The 14,621-nt window shown below is 41.0% G+C and overlaps 1 protein-coding gene across 6 annotated transcripts in view; it reads left to right on the top strand.

The window, feature by feature from the left end:
* The first annotated feature begins 434 nt into the window (after positions 1–434).
* Positions 435–14,621, top strand: part of ZNF541 (zinc finger protein 541) — a 31,863-nt gene continuing 17,676 nt past the window's right edge. For 4 of the 6 annotated variants that reach the window (XM_081868671.1, XM_081868667.1, XM_081868668.1 and 1 more), the window contains exons 1-6: positions 435–588; positions 2,223–2,566; positions 6,723–6,966; positions 9,446–11,216; positions 12,422–12,480; positions 14,109–14,265. In XM_081868671.1, coding sequence (XP_081724797.1) covers positions 2,263–2,566; positions 6,723–6,966; positions 9,446–11,216; positions 12,422–12,480; positions 14,109–14,265 — 2,535 coding nt within the window. In that variant the 5' untranslated portion in view covers positions 435–588; positions 2,223–2,262. The remainder of the gene's footprint in view (positions 589–2,222; positions 2,567–6,722; positions 6,967–9,445; positions 11,217–12,421; positions 12,481–14,108; positions 14,266–14,621) is intronic. The other 2 variants (XM_081868669.1, XM_081868670.1) reach the window with 2 other exon arrangements.

Here is a 14,621-nt window from a genome sequence, read left to right as displayed (position 1 = left end):
TACAAGCATCAGTGGTTTGTGTACCTTGGTCCTTTGCTCTGGAATGTTGGGTGCTGTGGTATGCATAGGTTGTAAGTGGCATTATGTCTACAGTGTCTGGATACAGAGCATTATATATTCATAAAATTCCATTTAATAATATGCCCACAACCAGCAAAGAATATTTCCTTTTACTCTCTCCATCCCAAATTAAGAGATGGTGTGCCTCTCAGCATTACAGCAACGAATATTTCCTCCCAACGTGCAGTTAAAAATTGTGTACCCTTGTCTGTTAGATCCAGTGGGAAGAATTTAAATATATTTGTATACGCACCCTGTCTTACGAAGAGAGGTTGAGTTGATTCTGTTCATGGCAAGGAGGAGCCTTAAATACGCAATGTCATTCTTCTTAATGGATATGAATTTAAACTATTCTCTACTTATTCTATCCTTAGAGCACATCTTTCCAAGAGTTTTCCCAAAATCTGCTATGGCCTAATAATACTGGACTTGTAGGATTTTGAGTGGCAGCTGCTAATATCCAGTTATAATTGTGAAGACAGAAAGAAGTGCTGATGAACTTTGCTTAATCCTTGGTGAATAATACCTGCAAGCTATTTTTAAATAGAGTCATTTGCAAAATAGGAGTCTCCATGCATAATTTTGTATATGTAAACTCTTGCCCCTTTTTGCAAAATTTATCATGTTTACATTTCTGTTAAGCCCGGAGATAGTAGTCATATATTGTAGTGTTCTAAACATGTATGTACATTTTTAAAAAAGAATTTGCCACTTTTTATTTATATATGGGGATGTTTATGGCCCACCTTTTAAGGCCTAGGCTTGCAATGCAGCAAGACAACACGATACATTAAAAAGAATGAAAATCCTGTAGAAACCTAGAATAATAAACAGTTGTATATTCAAACAGCAAAACTGCAAAAAGAATCCAGAGAGCCACGTAAAATAACAACCTTTTTTCTGGGTAGTGGTGGTAAGTTTTTAGCCATTGGTGGAACATAAATAATGAGGTTCACAATTTAATCTCTTGGGGCAGTAAGTTATTATGGACAGCTTCACATGTAACACTAAGCCAAAATAATACATTAATCTTTTGAAAATGCTCATGGGGAATCTGCAGACCTACCTATATTGCAGTACATCTATTATTTGTGGCAGTGCATTCATCGTATATGTGAATCTCGTCCCAAACACTAAATTTCAGTAGAGATTTTTGTTATTAAGCTATTTAAATTAAATTTGATCATTTGAGAAATAACCGTAGGAATCAAAATCCCTAGCTATGTTACTTATTTCACAAAATTTGTATACCACTTGATTGTAATAAGATCTCAAACGTCAGTTTGATCTATATGATCATGCTTAATTTAATCATGGGGTAACCCTCATTTGAAGATATGGAGGCAACCCTTTTTTCGGGGTGGGTAGAGTGTGGGATTAATACAATAGATGAGCTGATAAGAATAGATGGAGAATTTTTACAATGATTCTTCATTGAGGGTTAGATACTATTTACCAATGAGGATTAAATGCTAATTTTAATCTGTTTCAGTATTTTAACTTACCGGTATGTATGTTTTAAAATAGGGTTGTAAATTTTTCTTGATATTATTGTCTTAGCTTTTTGTAAACCCCTTCTGAGTTTTTTCACAGTCAAATGATGTATACTTTTTAGGAAATACCGTAAATTTATAACATTAAATAATATATTCAGTAACAGCACACTTCAGTGTCTATTTATGATCCATCAATTTGGAGTGCTTTATCATCACCTAAACGGCTGGATGGAATAATTGGTTGGTTGCAAAATATAAAACCAGTTACTAGTTTTTATAAATGCATATATGGAAGTTTTTAATGCTTGATGTTCTACTATGGTTTTATCATTTGTTTGAGCTCCAGTGTGGCTAGAACAACCCAGTCAGATGGGCAACATAGAAATAATAAATTATTATTATTATTATTATTGGAAACTCATAAGAAGATGATCAGCAGGTTAGAGAAGAATGGAGCCGGAAATTAAGAGTGTACTGTGGAACCTAAACAATGGCAAATTGCATTAGAATCTATATGGAATATTTCTTTAGATGTAAAATTGGCGTGAGTCCTGGTATTGCTCTGATTTGTGCATGCCTATGATTCTTCAAAACTGTTCAACACTTGTGACTCTTGACTCAAAGCCCCTTTGGTCTTTCCCATTTCCATTTCAATCTTTTGTTTAGGAACCTTGACCCAAATTACAAACACAGAAGGTGGTTGAATATGGACCAGTACCACCTCAGTGATGAAAGTTCACTCCACTCTGAGATGCAGCTTCATGAGTTTTCGGGGAATCAGGCTTTGGACTGCAGTGATAATTTTGGCCACGACCTGTGTCCAGATATGAGAGACATGATTTATTCAGGATTGAGCAACTTGGATGTGGACCCCAGTCTTTCAGCCACAAATATGAATAATGACTCTTTGGAGGACAATCTTGACACCTTATCTTTGTACTCGGTGAAGGACTGTGATTCTGCTAAACTCCTTGAGGATTGTGACCCAGACTCACGGCCACTCTTGCATGGTGAGTAACCCTGTTTACAGTGGTAAATAACCAACGTGGCAAAATGTGAAAGGCAGGAATGCGAAAACTGGCTTTCCAGATGTTGTTGGACTACAACTCCTATCAGACTCAGCCAGGATGGCCAGTGGGCAGAGGTTATGAGAACAGTTATCCAACCACATTGAGAGTCCCAGGTTCCCCATCTTTGCCTAAATGCAGGCTTCCTCAAGATCTGCCCTCCAGATATTTTGAGACTACAATTCCCACCATCCCATTGGTCCTGCTAGCTAGGGATCATGGAAGTTGTAGGCCAAAAACATCTGGAGGGCCGAGTCTGAGGAAGTCTGCCTAAATAGAACCTGGAAAGCTTTCTTTTTTCCATTCAGCTATGGGCTCCTTTTCTAGTCAAGGCACTCCTCTCCGAAATAGGAATACGTAGTAATTGTTCCATTTCACACTTCAGTGCCATGTGTACACTGGTGTTTCTGCACAACAAGGATTATGAAGTATCAATGGGAGATGCATGTCTTTAGATGTACAATGGGCATGTGCTAGAGACCTGCAGACCATGGCTTGTTTTGTGGAAGTTACGGATCCCAAAGCATTTTGTAAGCAGAAATAATTAAGTTCTACAAAATTTTGATAAAGATCATAGGTGTGCAGGTTTGGGAGGAGAAATTTGCATTTATTGTCCCCTTTTTCTGGGGAGGGGAATCTTACGCGTCCTCATGTGACTGTTCAGGTATCTCTTGACTTTTTAATGCCAACAGGTCCACGCGGTTGTTTAATGTTTTGTTGAATAGCCTGTCATTTTAGTTACTATTCTGTATTGCTTTTAATATTTTTTAATCATTTTATATTGCTTTACACTGCCCTGATGCTTTATGATGTGGAGGTATATAAATAAATGAATATATTAATACAGTAATTTGCACTGGAAAATCACATATGCTGTATTAGCCATTCAGATTTGATACAACACGATGTTGTCTTCATGAGTATTGCCTGTTTCAGTATGGTGATGTGGCGTCATTACATAATCACAGTGTGTGTAGACTTTGAGATTTTGAAATGAGGGTATTTTTCTTAAGGGTAGGGGAAATAGCACTTTTGGCAAGGTAAAAATGTACAAAATTGCCAAAAGCAAATACAAATACCAGCCTAGTTTTTCAGTGGAGCAACTGAGAAACAAAACTCATCTCTTGGAACACTTTCTTGGGATAATGCCATAGACTTAATTTTTCTGTAAAGTGCCATGAGACATTTATTGCTCCTTGGAAAAAATAATAGATAAAGATGACTACACTACAATATGATAAGAATATGTTCCCCTTCTGTCTAGTTTCTTTTCAATTGCATCCAGGATAAAGGAAATGCTCTCTGTGGAGTCTTTGCAGCGCACGCTCCAGCTGCAGCTGGGAAAAAAGCTACACTGAAGAAACATGGCAAATCTAACTGTTAGGAATGAACACCTTAGCTTCCTTTTAAATCAAATAATTAATTTCATGTTGAACCTTTGTAGCTCTTGATGTTTTCTCCACAATTAAGTTTTCAGTTGAAATGGTTGACTCTAAAATCTGCAGTGAAAAGTTAAGACATGAAATTTTCAGGTCTTAAGTTTGTTGGGCAAAACAACAGTCCGCTGTGATCATTATTGGGATTAGGTGCTTCTATTATTTGAAGCATTTAGTTGACAACACAGCACTTCAGAAGATTATATCTCCTTGGAATTATACCTGCATTAGATGAAGTTGGCTGAACGTTACATGCTGCCAGGCTTGGGTTGAAATGCTTTTATTTAAGCTCCATCTTATATGTAATTAAATATGCACATATCATACCATAGCTGTGTTGGTTTTTGGTAATATATGAAGTGGAAATCAGTTCTTAAAAGAGATCGGCAGTAATGGGGATATGTGAATGGAGAGTAGCTTAGATAAATTTAAAATGGAACAGAATTGACAGACAGTGCAATAGTGCTGTAGTAAGAACAATGAAATAATTTTGGTCGTCAGGAATGAGCTTTGTTGATCAGGTGCAGTAATGCTGAACAAATGCAAGGCCTCCGTTTTAGAGGAAGGGAATGCTATGCTACCTTCATGAATTTAACTTAATTACCTAAATGAATTTTTAAACTAGGCACTCAGTTTAGTGCCAAAATCTTAAAAGCAGATAAAATAGAACCTCAAAACTAATTAGCTGTGAAATCAGTGGGTCTGCTTCATGAGCAAGCAGTTTGGCAATAAGAGGTTAACTCTTATTAAAAAGTTCAGTATTGGTTTAAATAGTTAGTAGAGAGGAGGAAGGTGCATGTTTCTAGAAGGCCAGAAGTTCCCACACCTGTTTGTTAGTGATATGACCACTTTAGCAGTGCAGAAAGGGTGCTTGTATAAGAGGCAAAAGAATACTTTAAAATTCAGCAGGGTCTACCCATGCTCTCTTGAGTTGTATATTTACTTCATTTATGTGCAGTTTTTGTTCTTCATTCCACCCTGCAGCAAAAATGTAAATCCTGTGTGTTTATACTAGAGATCTGGGTATTCTGGGTAATTTTCCAACGCTCTGAATGCATTGGGGTGTTTAGGATATTTGACATACACTCATGCGCACACGTATAGGATTAAGTGTTTGTGTGATGTGCTCTAAGATGTTTGCTGCTGGTAGTACAGTTACTGTTAAAAATGGTATGGGATCGAATCATGTAACCTGGGCTTGCTTTAAGCCTGTTTTTATATTTGCTTTGCTATGCACTCTTAACATGCCCTGAGACTGCTGGTTGGATCAGGATACAAAGCTTCATAAAATATTGTGGGATAACCAGTATGCTTAGGTATAATTAAACTTTGGAAGGAACTTAGAAGGGAATATATTAAAGGTCCAACAGCCTGTATTTCCATGCTTTACTTTGCTTCATATTTTGTGGTTTTAAATCTCTACTGTGGTTCCTGTCACCAAAGAGGACTTGCCCCAAACCTGGACCTTGGCATCCAGGGAATTCTCCTTTTATACCTTTCCCTCCTTTCTTGCATTATGTTCATTTATCAAACATAATGCAATTTGACATTATGTTCATTTTATGAAATTTCCATACCAGTTGATTATAGTAAAACCTCTAAGCAGTTCAATATTGCTAGATCATCACTGGAAGAAAATAATTGCATTGGGGAAGCAAACTTAAAACAGTTTATCGCCATCACCATCATTATAAACATTATTGACATTTTTTAACAAGAACAGTTGTTGGTGGTTTTAACAAGCTTTAGCATCTTGTGTAGTTGGTTTAATAATAGGGGTAAGAGGTGTTCCCTTCTGAAAATATTTGGAATTGAGGAAGAAATGGAACTGTTAGGGCTTCAGTCCTCCTCGGAGCAGCCTGCTCCTATCCTGTTGGGTTGAATGGGCTCATCCCTATTGCTTTTAAAAGGATCCTTTTTACGAAGAACCAGCAGGCAGGAGAATCCATAGTTAATGCACCTGGGGTTTTTTGTGCTGACTGAGAAGAGAACGGGATTTAGTTACTGTGTCTGCTTCCACAGAGAATACCAGTCCCAAAGTTAGTATGTGCACCCTGTTTTCTGCTGCCAGGAACATTCACCAGTAACTGAGGGAGCTAGATGTGTGAAGACCTACAGAAATAATTTGGCGAGGGGAGGTTCTTCAGAACCTCTCAAAATATGTAAAAATATATAACAATCGTCCAGTAGCACCTTAGAGACCAACTAAATTCTTAGTATAAGCTTGGAACAAACTTAGTTGGTCTCTAAGATGCTACTGGACAATTTTTTTAAACAGATATATATCTCTCGACTGTGTCAGACCAACATGGCTACCTACCTGAATTCTGAACCTCTGTTATTTAAGCCCCTCAATGTCCCATTGATGTTGTTCTCACCTTGAAAATGCAAGGAGTCATACTTGGCATTTATATGGCATTTTTCGTGTGTGTCATGTTCATTATATCACTATTTTTTTAAAAGCAACCTTACAAGGTAGGTCAATTTTATTATCCCATAGTGCAGATGGGATAAGATGTGGGGATGGAGAGATAAGTGGCTTGCCAAATGCTGCCTAGTGGGTTTGTGACATTGAGATTAGAACCAGATACTTAATTGCTCACACTGTCATTGACTGTACAAAGCCAGATGCTATGAACTAAAAGTTGTCTTTACTTACATAGAGTTGGGACTTCCTGCCCCTTCAGCACCGAAAGAAGTGGAGCAAGGAGGCAGATCCAGTTCTGGCAGTGGAAGGAGAGGAAAGCACCAGCAAAACTCCCCTCAAGCCCCTTTCCTGGATTGCAGCCTCTGTGGAAAGGTTTTCAGTAGCACCAGCTCTCTCAGCAAACACTACGTGACTCACAGCCAGGAACGGAAACATGTCTGTAAGATCTGCAGCAAAGCATTCAAGCGCCAGGACCACCTGTATGTATCTGTTTGCCAGTAAAACTGATTTAAATGTATAGACAGTTTCTGCTACTGTAGAAATTTGGCTTGATCTAGTTTGGCTAGGGCCTGGTACAAATGCACATAGGCCTAGTATTCCTTAGTAATGCAAGACATAATCTGCCTTCACTTGAGAAAATGGTGAAACTACCCAGGGAGTTGCTTTGGAACTACTGTGTGAGCAGACAGCACTGTAATACAGTGAAGTTTTCAAGTTCCATCATTCAGGCAGGATTCTGGTGGTGGAAGAGGCTCCTAGTATTGAGGAGAGAAAATCTTTCTAATTTACTCTGTGATGCATGAAATAATTTGGCCTTCAGAAATACCACAGGAAAAGTATCTTAAGCAAAACAAAGTGGAATTGTGAGAGATATTTGAGCCCCCTTTTCCTCTGAGCACAGGACAAAAGCATGCCCCCCTTTACATTAACCACAGTCCTATGCTCCGGAGCAGAGAAATTGTAATAGAAATTTGTGTGAAAACTAGAGATCTGTAGCCAAGGAACTGTGGCTAGTTCTCACTACTATGGTAAACATGCACCTGGACTCTTAGCATTTCAGACTGGACATGGAAGCTTTTATGATGGAATATTTCTCAGTACAGTACCAGAAAATGGCAGTTAGAAATATAGAATATCAAGGATAAGGCTAGGCTAGAATCCTTTCGTCTGGCATCTAGTTTTATATATGCAAGGGTGTGTGTGTGTGTGTAGGTGTAGGAACACTGTCATGTGAGCCCCCATCTGCAGTCTGAAGTGATAGTGTTGGGAGTTCAGCTGTAGGAATAAAAACCAGTTAAAGATTATTACTTCCTGGCAAAGTTCTAGTGTGACTAGTCCTTACAGCCTCACAGCCTTTCCTAGTAAAGGCAGCCAAATGGACCACCTGGGTGGATGGAGACCCTGTAGTACATAGGAGCCTTTACTGCTTAGGGAAATACTATAACTTACAGCTCTGGTGACACCATCTAGGGTAACTGTGCACAGAGTCATGGGTAGCCATGGCAGCTCCTGACGCACAGCTCAAATAAATGTTTATTGCCTCTTTAGCTATTCTAGGTTTCCAATCCATATGTGAGGTTCAGCCTCCCTTGCTTCTGCAGCTCTTGGTCATAAACACCTCTGTTCGCTCACTCTCTTCCTCTCACCCTCGTTCTTTTGTACCCCTCTCTTTCCTAACTGCATACCTAGGTCCGTGCATCTTCAAACTCTTGTTTCCTTGAGATGCTGCCTGCTCTGTCCTTCTCAAGGAGCAGAGCAGCTCAGCCACTGGTGGCCAGAGAGGCACTCCTAACTGCCCAGTCCATCTCTGATAGGAAAGGCAGCTGAAGTAATTACTAGCAGAGGCTTTACCACCACCACCACGGAAAATCATTCAGTGTAGTGGTTCCCATTTTTTCCTTGACAGATCACATGGAAATTACTGGTTGTCTTGGCGGACCCATTTAATGGTTTTTCTGGCTGTTGTAAAAAAATTGTAATGAACTGTGTTAGATACTGTGTGAATTTTAACTGTATTTTTATTGCTTGTGTTATTTCCTATATTGTATTTTATAGTACAGGCAACTCCCCATTTGTGCAGGGGGTGCGTTTTGGGTCATCAAAAATATTGACAGGATGCATGTAAGCCTGCCCTGCCCCGCCCCCTTCCAGGGCTGAAAATGTCGTGCGCATCAGCGGTCACATGTGCCTCGAACGCACACAAAATGGGAGTTGCCTGTATTTGCATTTCATAGAATTCAGATTTTAACAATATAAAAAACCAAAATTGCTAACAAATGTACAGTTAAAATTTAATATGGATATTTATTGCGGGTATGCCACTGACCACCTGAATGAAGCTCGTGCACCACTGGTAGTCCATTAACCACAGTTTGTGAACCCCTGCTTTACCCTAATATAACAATATAGTTTATAAAAGTGAGGATTTCATTTGCCTTACTTTGCCAAACCTTTATTAGGCGTTACAAATACAGGCCATCATAAAACATCCATATATAAAATTTTAGCATATATACAAATAAACAGACATGTAAAAAAATGTAGTAACGAGGATTTTCATTGGAGTTTCTTCCCACTAAACAGTGCCATTCACCATTCTAAGAGATACTTGTGATAAAAACTCAGCCACCCTTGCAGTTACTTCTGGGTTAATGTCAGATATTTTCATTGTGTTGCACTGTTAGACTACCCAGAAAAGGAGATAGAACGCGTTTGCATAGCTGGTTGTACAATGGACAGTAGAAAAGAATATGTTCTGTGTCTGGCACATTCAAAAAACACCCACAATGTCTATTGTTTCTGGGGATGTTTAAATATCTGCCCTTGATGAAAGCTGAGGGGAAAATGTTTAATTTGCCAAGATGGGAAGTGATTTTAGTGGTTGATCGTTATAATTAGATTAGCTTACTTTTCTATATTCTGATCTTGTTAAAAAAAATTTTTAACATTTCATCTCAGGAGTGGCCACATGCTGACACACCAAAAAACGAAGCCGTTTATTTGCATAGAACAAGGTTGCAATAAGAGCTACTCAGACCATCGGTCGCTGCGCCGGCATTATGAAATGCACCACGGTTTGAGGTTGTTAAAGGACGAAGAAGCCTGTGAGGCCTCCCCACCACTCCACGATTCACGTGTCCAGGTGGGATCTAGTGGCATGAGAACTGCAGAGAGGCTGGCTGTTCATCCTGAATCCCAGGCCCCTAATAATTCCCTCCTGCCCCACAGAGACCTGTTGAGGTGTCTTGTAAGTAGCCTAGTCAGCCAGAAGCTCCCGCCTGCTTCTTCAACCTCTGTGGGACAGCCCGAGTCTAATTCTAGGGGATCCCAGCAGCCTTGCACCTCTGTCTGCGGTCAGATTTCCTGTGTGCCGACAAATACTGCAGTGCTCACAGAAGCCACCAGTGATAAAGTGACGAAGGAGCTTTACCCTTGTCAAAAGAACGCCGCCTCTTCCAGTGTGTACACCATCATAAACCCTGGGAGTTTATCTGTACTTGGACCAGCAGAAAGCATTGCAAACTTGCCAGACAGGCAGCCACATTCAGAACCTCAGTTTCCATTAGAAACCACAGCCCTGGAGTATTGGTCGAACAGTGGTGTGCCTCGTTTTCCATTATTCAGAGGCCAGAAAATTCCTGCCACCTCTCAACAGTCAAGTGGCAACTTCCAGTGGGTCAGAAATGTGCCACCAACCTACACCCAAAGCAAAGGAAACGGTGTTTATCTTGCTCAGATGCCATCTACTGCAGGTCAGGATGCTTCCCAAGGCCTCGTGGGGTCCTCCCATGCATTTGACTCTCTGTCGCAGAACTTTGAGCGCCCAGATGTTTTATCGTTCACTCCAGCCCTCTTAAAGTCACAGGGGGAGATCCCTGGAGAGCCAAATCTCAGTGGCTTTGAAGAGTCTTTCAGGCCAGCAACAAGGCTTCCGGATCCTATGAAGCATGGTGTGCTGCAGAAGAGTGAGGCCACACCGCTGTTCAGGCAGCTCTTAATGAAATCCCAGGAATCCTCTGTGAATCAGGATCAGCTTCAAGTCCAGGGTCGCCTGCTCCAAAGGATCACCAAATCTCAGCACATTGTGTCCCACACACAGCTGTTGGCTCCGTTGCAACTGGCAGCTGCAGAGACTGAGCAGGTGGTAGCAAAACCACTTCAGAGTGCGTTTCCGCAGCAAGCAGGTTTGGTTCATCCAGTTCCTGAGCCCGCTGAAAGCGAAGGGTCCCCCTTGCGCGTAAAAAAGGCCTTGTCCCAGTTTCAGAAGGACTTCTCGTTGGGCAGTGAGAAAGAAGGGCAACAGCCAGCTTCTCCTCCACAGTCCTTTCATCTACTTGCCGTGCCTTCTGCAAGCACAGGCAGCATTTCCCATCCCAAGCACACCAGGACCTTGAAAAGATGCCTGGAGCTCAAAGACTTCTCTAGCCCTAGCCAGTCTGTAACGTACGAAAACACCCCGGGAAACCACACATACGGGAAGCCGAGGCAGCTGGAGAATGGCTCTCCCGTACTGAGGAAGAAAGAGAAGAGTAAGGCTTGCGTCAAAGAACCAGGCTGCAAAGGGCATTCTCGCAGTGGCAGACCTCGCCGGAAGGAGAAGCTGAAGTTCGACACGGCTCCCATGGCTTCTCCCAGTCAAGTGGCCATGGCTTCCTTTTCTTTGCCTAGCACCTCATTTGATAGTGGGGCCAGAGCGAAACCAAAGCTGACCATTTTCAACAGGATTCAGGCATGTTCAACCCGTAACATGTTCATGTTTTATTTCTTTAAGTGTTTACAGTATCGGTGGGGTCAGATAGCACCTTTCTCTAAAGTTTATGTCAAGGCAGCTGTTAGTGTCCCTATAGCAGTGTTTCCCAAACTTGGGTCTCCATCTGTTTTTGGAATACAACTCCCATCATCCTTAGCTAGCAGGACAGGGATGATGGGAATTGTAGTCCAAAAAAACAGCTGCAGACCCAAGTTTGGGAAATACTAGTCTCTAGCTTCTGGGAACTTGGAGGGAACTTAACAAAATTCTTCAGATAGTGTGAGCTGTTAGCCAGTAACCGATTTTATTTATTTTAGCAGAAGCCATTGTTGGAATTAAGCGAGGTCTAATAGGTATCTTTGGCTTTGCTCACAGAGTGAACCCTGTATAAGTGCCAAGGCACTGGCAAAGAGGCCTTTGATCCCCTTTCTCCTTCAAGAGTGACAAGCAGAAGCAGACTTGTCCCTGCATATGTCTCATCTGCTCATTCCTACTTGTCTTAAGTTGATGTGTGCATGGGAGTGAGTTGGTGAGTACATAAGTGGAAAATTCTGCCAAAGCTGCTGTTCTTCCTGGCAAGAAGTGGGTTAAACAGCCCTTGTCCTATGGCCAGTTTGGGTGGAAATGGCTGAGGTGCATAATGAAAATGTGCATGGGGGTGAGGGATGGTTCTAAAATTTAGAAAATTAGAAAAGTGATGCCTCTGGGCACTGTTGGGCTTTCAGACTGCTAGCTCCACATGTCTGTGTTACCCCTTTCCTCCCCAGCTGTGATCTCTGAAAATTGCCCACTCTCCCTGCATGACATGTTAGCAAGAGGAAGAAGTTCTCACTGAGCCTGGTGTGATCATCCCCCCTCCCTCACTGTTAATTGTAGTGCAGTGGGGCTATTTTCAAAGAGATCCTGGCTCCAAAGAGAGGGGTAAAACCTCCCCATCTACTGTGGTTCGGATCAAAATGAGGGGTGGGGGATGCTAACAAATTTTAAAACCCTGATGCAATTGGCAGTGGTGTATTTTGTGCAACATGTAGTTAGGCCCTTAATAAAGAAGAGAGAAAAAGTAGACAAGAAAGGTTTTATTATTCCAAAAGCCTGAGGAAATCTGAGTAATGTAGAGCTCTCTCTGATCTGGAGATGTTTTATCTTTAAAAATATATAAATGTACTTAACTTTTTTTAACACAGGGTGGAAATATCTACAGCTTTACAAATGCAGTGAGGGAAGAACAATTTCCCTTTGGTTGGTAAGTAGGGCATGGTGATGCTGGAGAAATTTCAAAGGGGTTCCTAGATAGGCAGTGTCCCTCCCAGAAACCCAAAAGAAGAGTATACAGGCTAAAAGTAAAAAGAGACCTATATTGAAGTTCTGTTGCTCAAGGAGACTGCAAAGAACCACATCCAAAGTAATGTTTCTTATACACTTCCAGATTACACACATGATTTCTATTCACTATTAAAAGGATCACAGCAATCTTAGTAGTTGCAACCCAGTGTCATCCTGAACCAATCAAAATCTTTTAGTTTGTCAGATCGGCCCTCATCAGAGTATCATGTTGGTTACATGTAATCATTTTACATGTAATCATGTCTTTCTTTATCAAGACTTTGACTACTTTTCCTATTCATTAAATGTATCCCAAGATCCTCTTTCATCTATCTACAAAACAATTCAGTATTAATCACAGTTGCCATGCCTAGCTAATTCTCTTTTAATGCATGCAATGGCAGCCATGCATTCTAACAGTTTATTGTTTTCAGTGTTCTGGAACAAATGTTTGCTACATACAGTACCAGAGACCAGAGGTCAAATCCCCACTCAGGGCTTTTCCACATTTCTGCTTGTCTCATGCCTAGGAAGAATGGTCCAGGACATTTTCCATTTGGCCCTCGGCTTTCCCAAGGAAAACCCGCTCTTTACTGCTGAATCAGAACAAATGTCAATCCACAGAAAACCCGATTGACGTTTGCTCCTGTTCAGCATTAAAGAGCGGGTTGCTCTGGGGGAAAGCAGCGAAAAATGGAAAAAATAATAAACTTGACATAGAGGAGTAACCAGAAATGGGTTTGATTTTGGGAAAGCGAATTGGGGAAGCTTATGCTCTGCCCAGGACACAAGTCTCACTGACCCTGCTCTGCACTCTCGTTCAGTGTTTTTGCCTGGCTTGAATGTGCCTTTTAACTTGGATTTGTTTTCCTCCATGGAGGAAAGGGAGGTGTATGAGAGTGCGTGGAAACTGTATAAAGGTAAAATTTACATTCTGTGCCCTGCATGCTTTCCCCTCTGCACCTGCTTACCACAGGACTGGCCTTTTGATTGGTTGTTCACGAGGGAACATGGCCTTCAGGGTGAAAAATCCCCACCCCCCTTGACCTAGAGGCGAGCTGAAAGTCATTAAATCAGCCTTTGCCAACCTGGTTACCTCTGGAAGTTTTGGAGGTTGTCCAAAACATATGGAGGGCACCAGGTTGGCAAATTCCACATTAACCAAACACTTCCTGGGAGGGATGTTTCAAAATCAACTTGTGGTAATGTCCCAAGGCTCTGATGGTTCAAAGAAAGTAAGTGCAAAATTTGGCTGGGCTGCCGTAAGTCCCTAAGCAGCTCTCTGGATCCCAGCCATTATCTCTGCGGTGGCACTAGAAATTGTTACTTATGTATGATATCCCAGTGGAGTTTACTTCACTAGTTAGCACAGTTTGCTGCTAAATGAACTGTAGAAACACTTTCCCCAGAAAGACATAAAACAGGTTCTGAAGCAGGAAATGTAAATGGGAATGTAATACAGTTATGGGGGTAAATTACAATCTGGAAATTCAGGCTTCATAATATTACTTTTTTTTCATCCCTTTTTGCTTCAATTTCTGCCATCAGTAGTAAAACTGGGGGAGCTCCTGGAGACAGGAGTGAGCATGGAAATGGCTTTGTTTGTACAACCTGCAATCAGCTGTTTTATACTGAGAGGGGCCTGAACAGCCATATGTGTTTCTATAGTGAACAGTGGCAGTCTCCAGGGAAGGAAAAACAACAGGTAAAAGAGAAATTGAACTCTGGTGAATGAATATTTGTCACTATTAATATTAGTCACTTTAAAAACAAGCAAAAGTTTAATACTGTGGATGAATTGTTTGAATTTTTGGCAGTAGCCATAAAGCTCATGAGGTGGCCATGGACAATTTCTCATCTTTAAGCCTAACCCATTTTACAAAGGGCCATTGTAAATGTAATCCTAGCTTACTAGTAGCTGTGCGGGAAGGAATAGCATAGTTGTATGACTAGGAAATGGTTGCACATTGCATCTTCACCCCCCCCCCCATTTTAAAAGGCTTTTATTATTTCAAAAATTACAAAACAATCAATAACGGGGGTTTCAAGTTAATAAATAGT

This window comes from Podarcis erhardii, assembly GCF_964252035.2.
Source record: "Podarcis erhardii genome assembly, chromosome: 7".
In the NCBI taxonomy this organism is placed as follows: Eukaryota; Metazoa; Chordata; class Lepidosauria; order Squamata; family Lacertidae; genus Podarcis; species Podarcis erhardii.
This window is presented reverse-complemented; position numbering and strand designations above follow the sequence as displayed.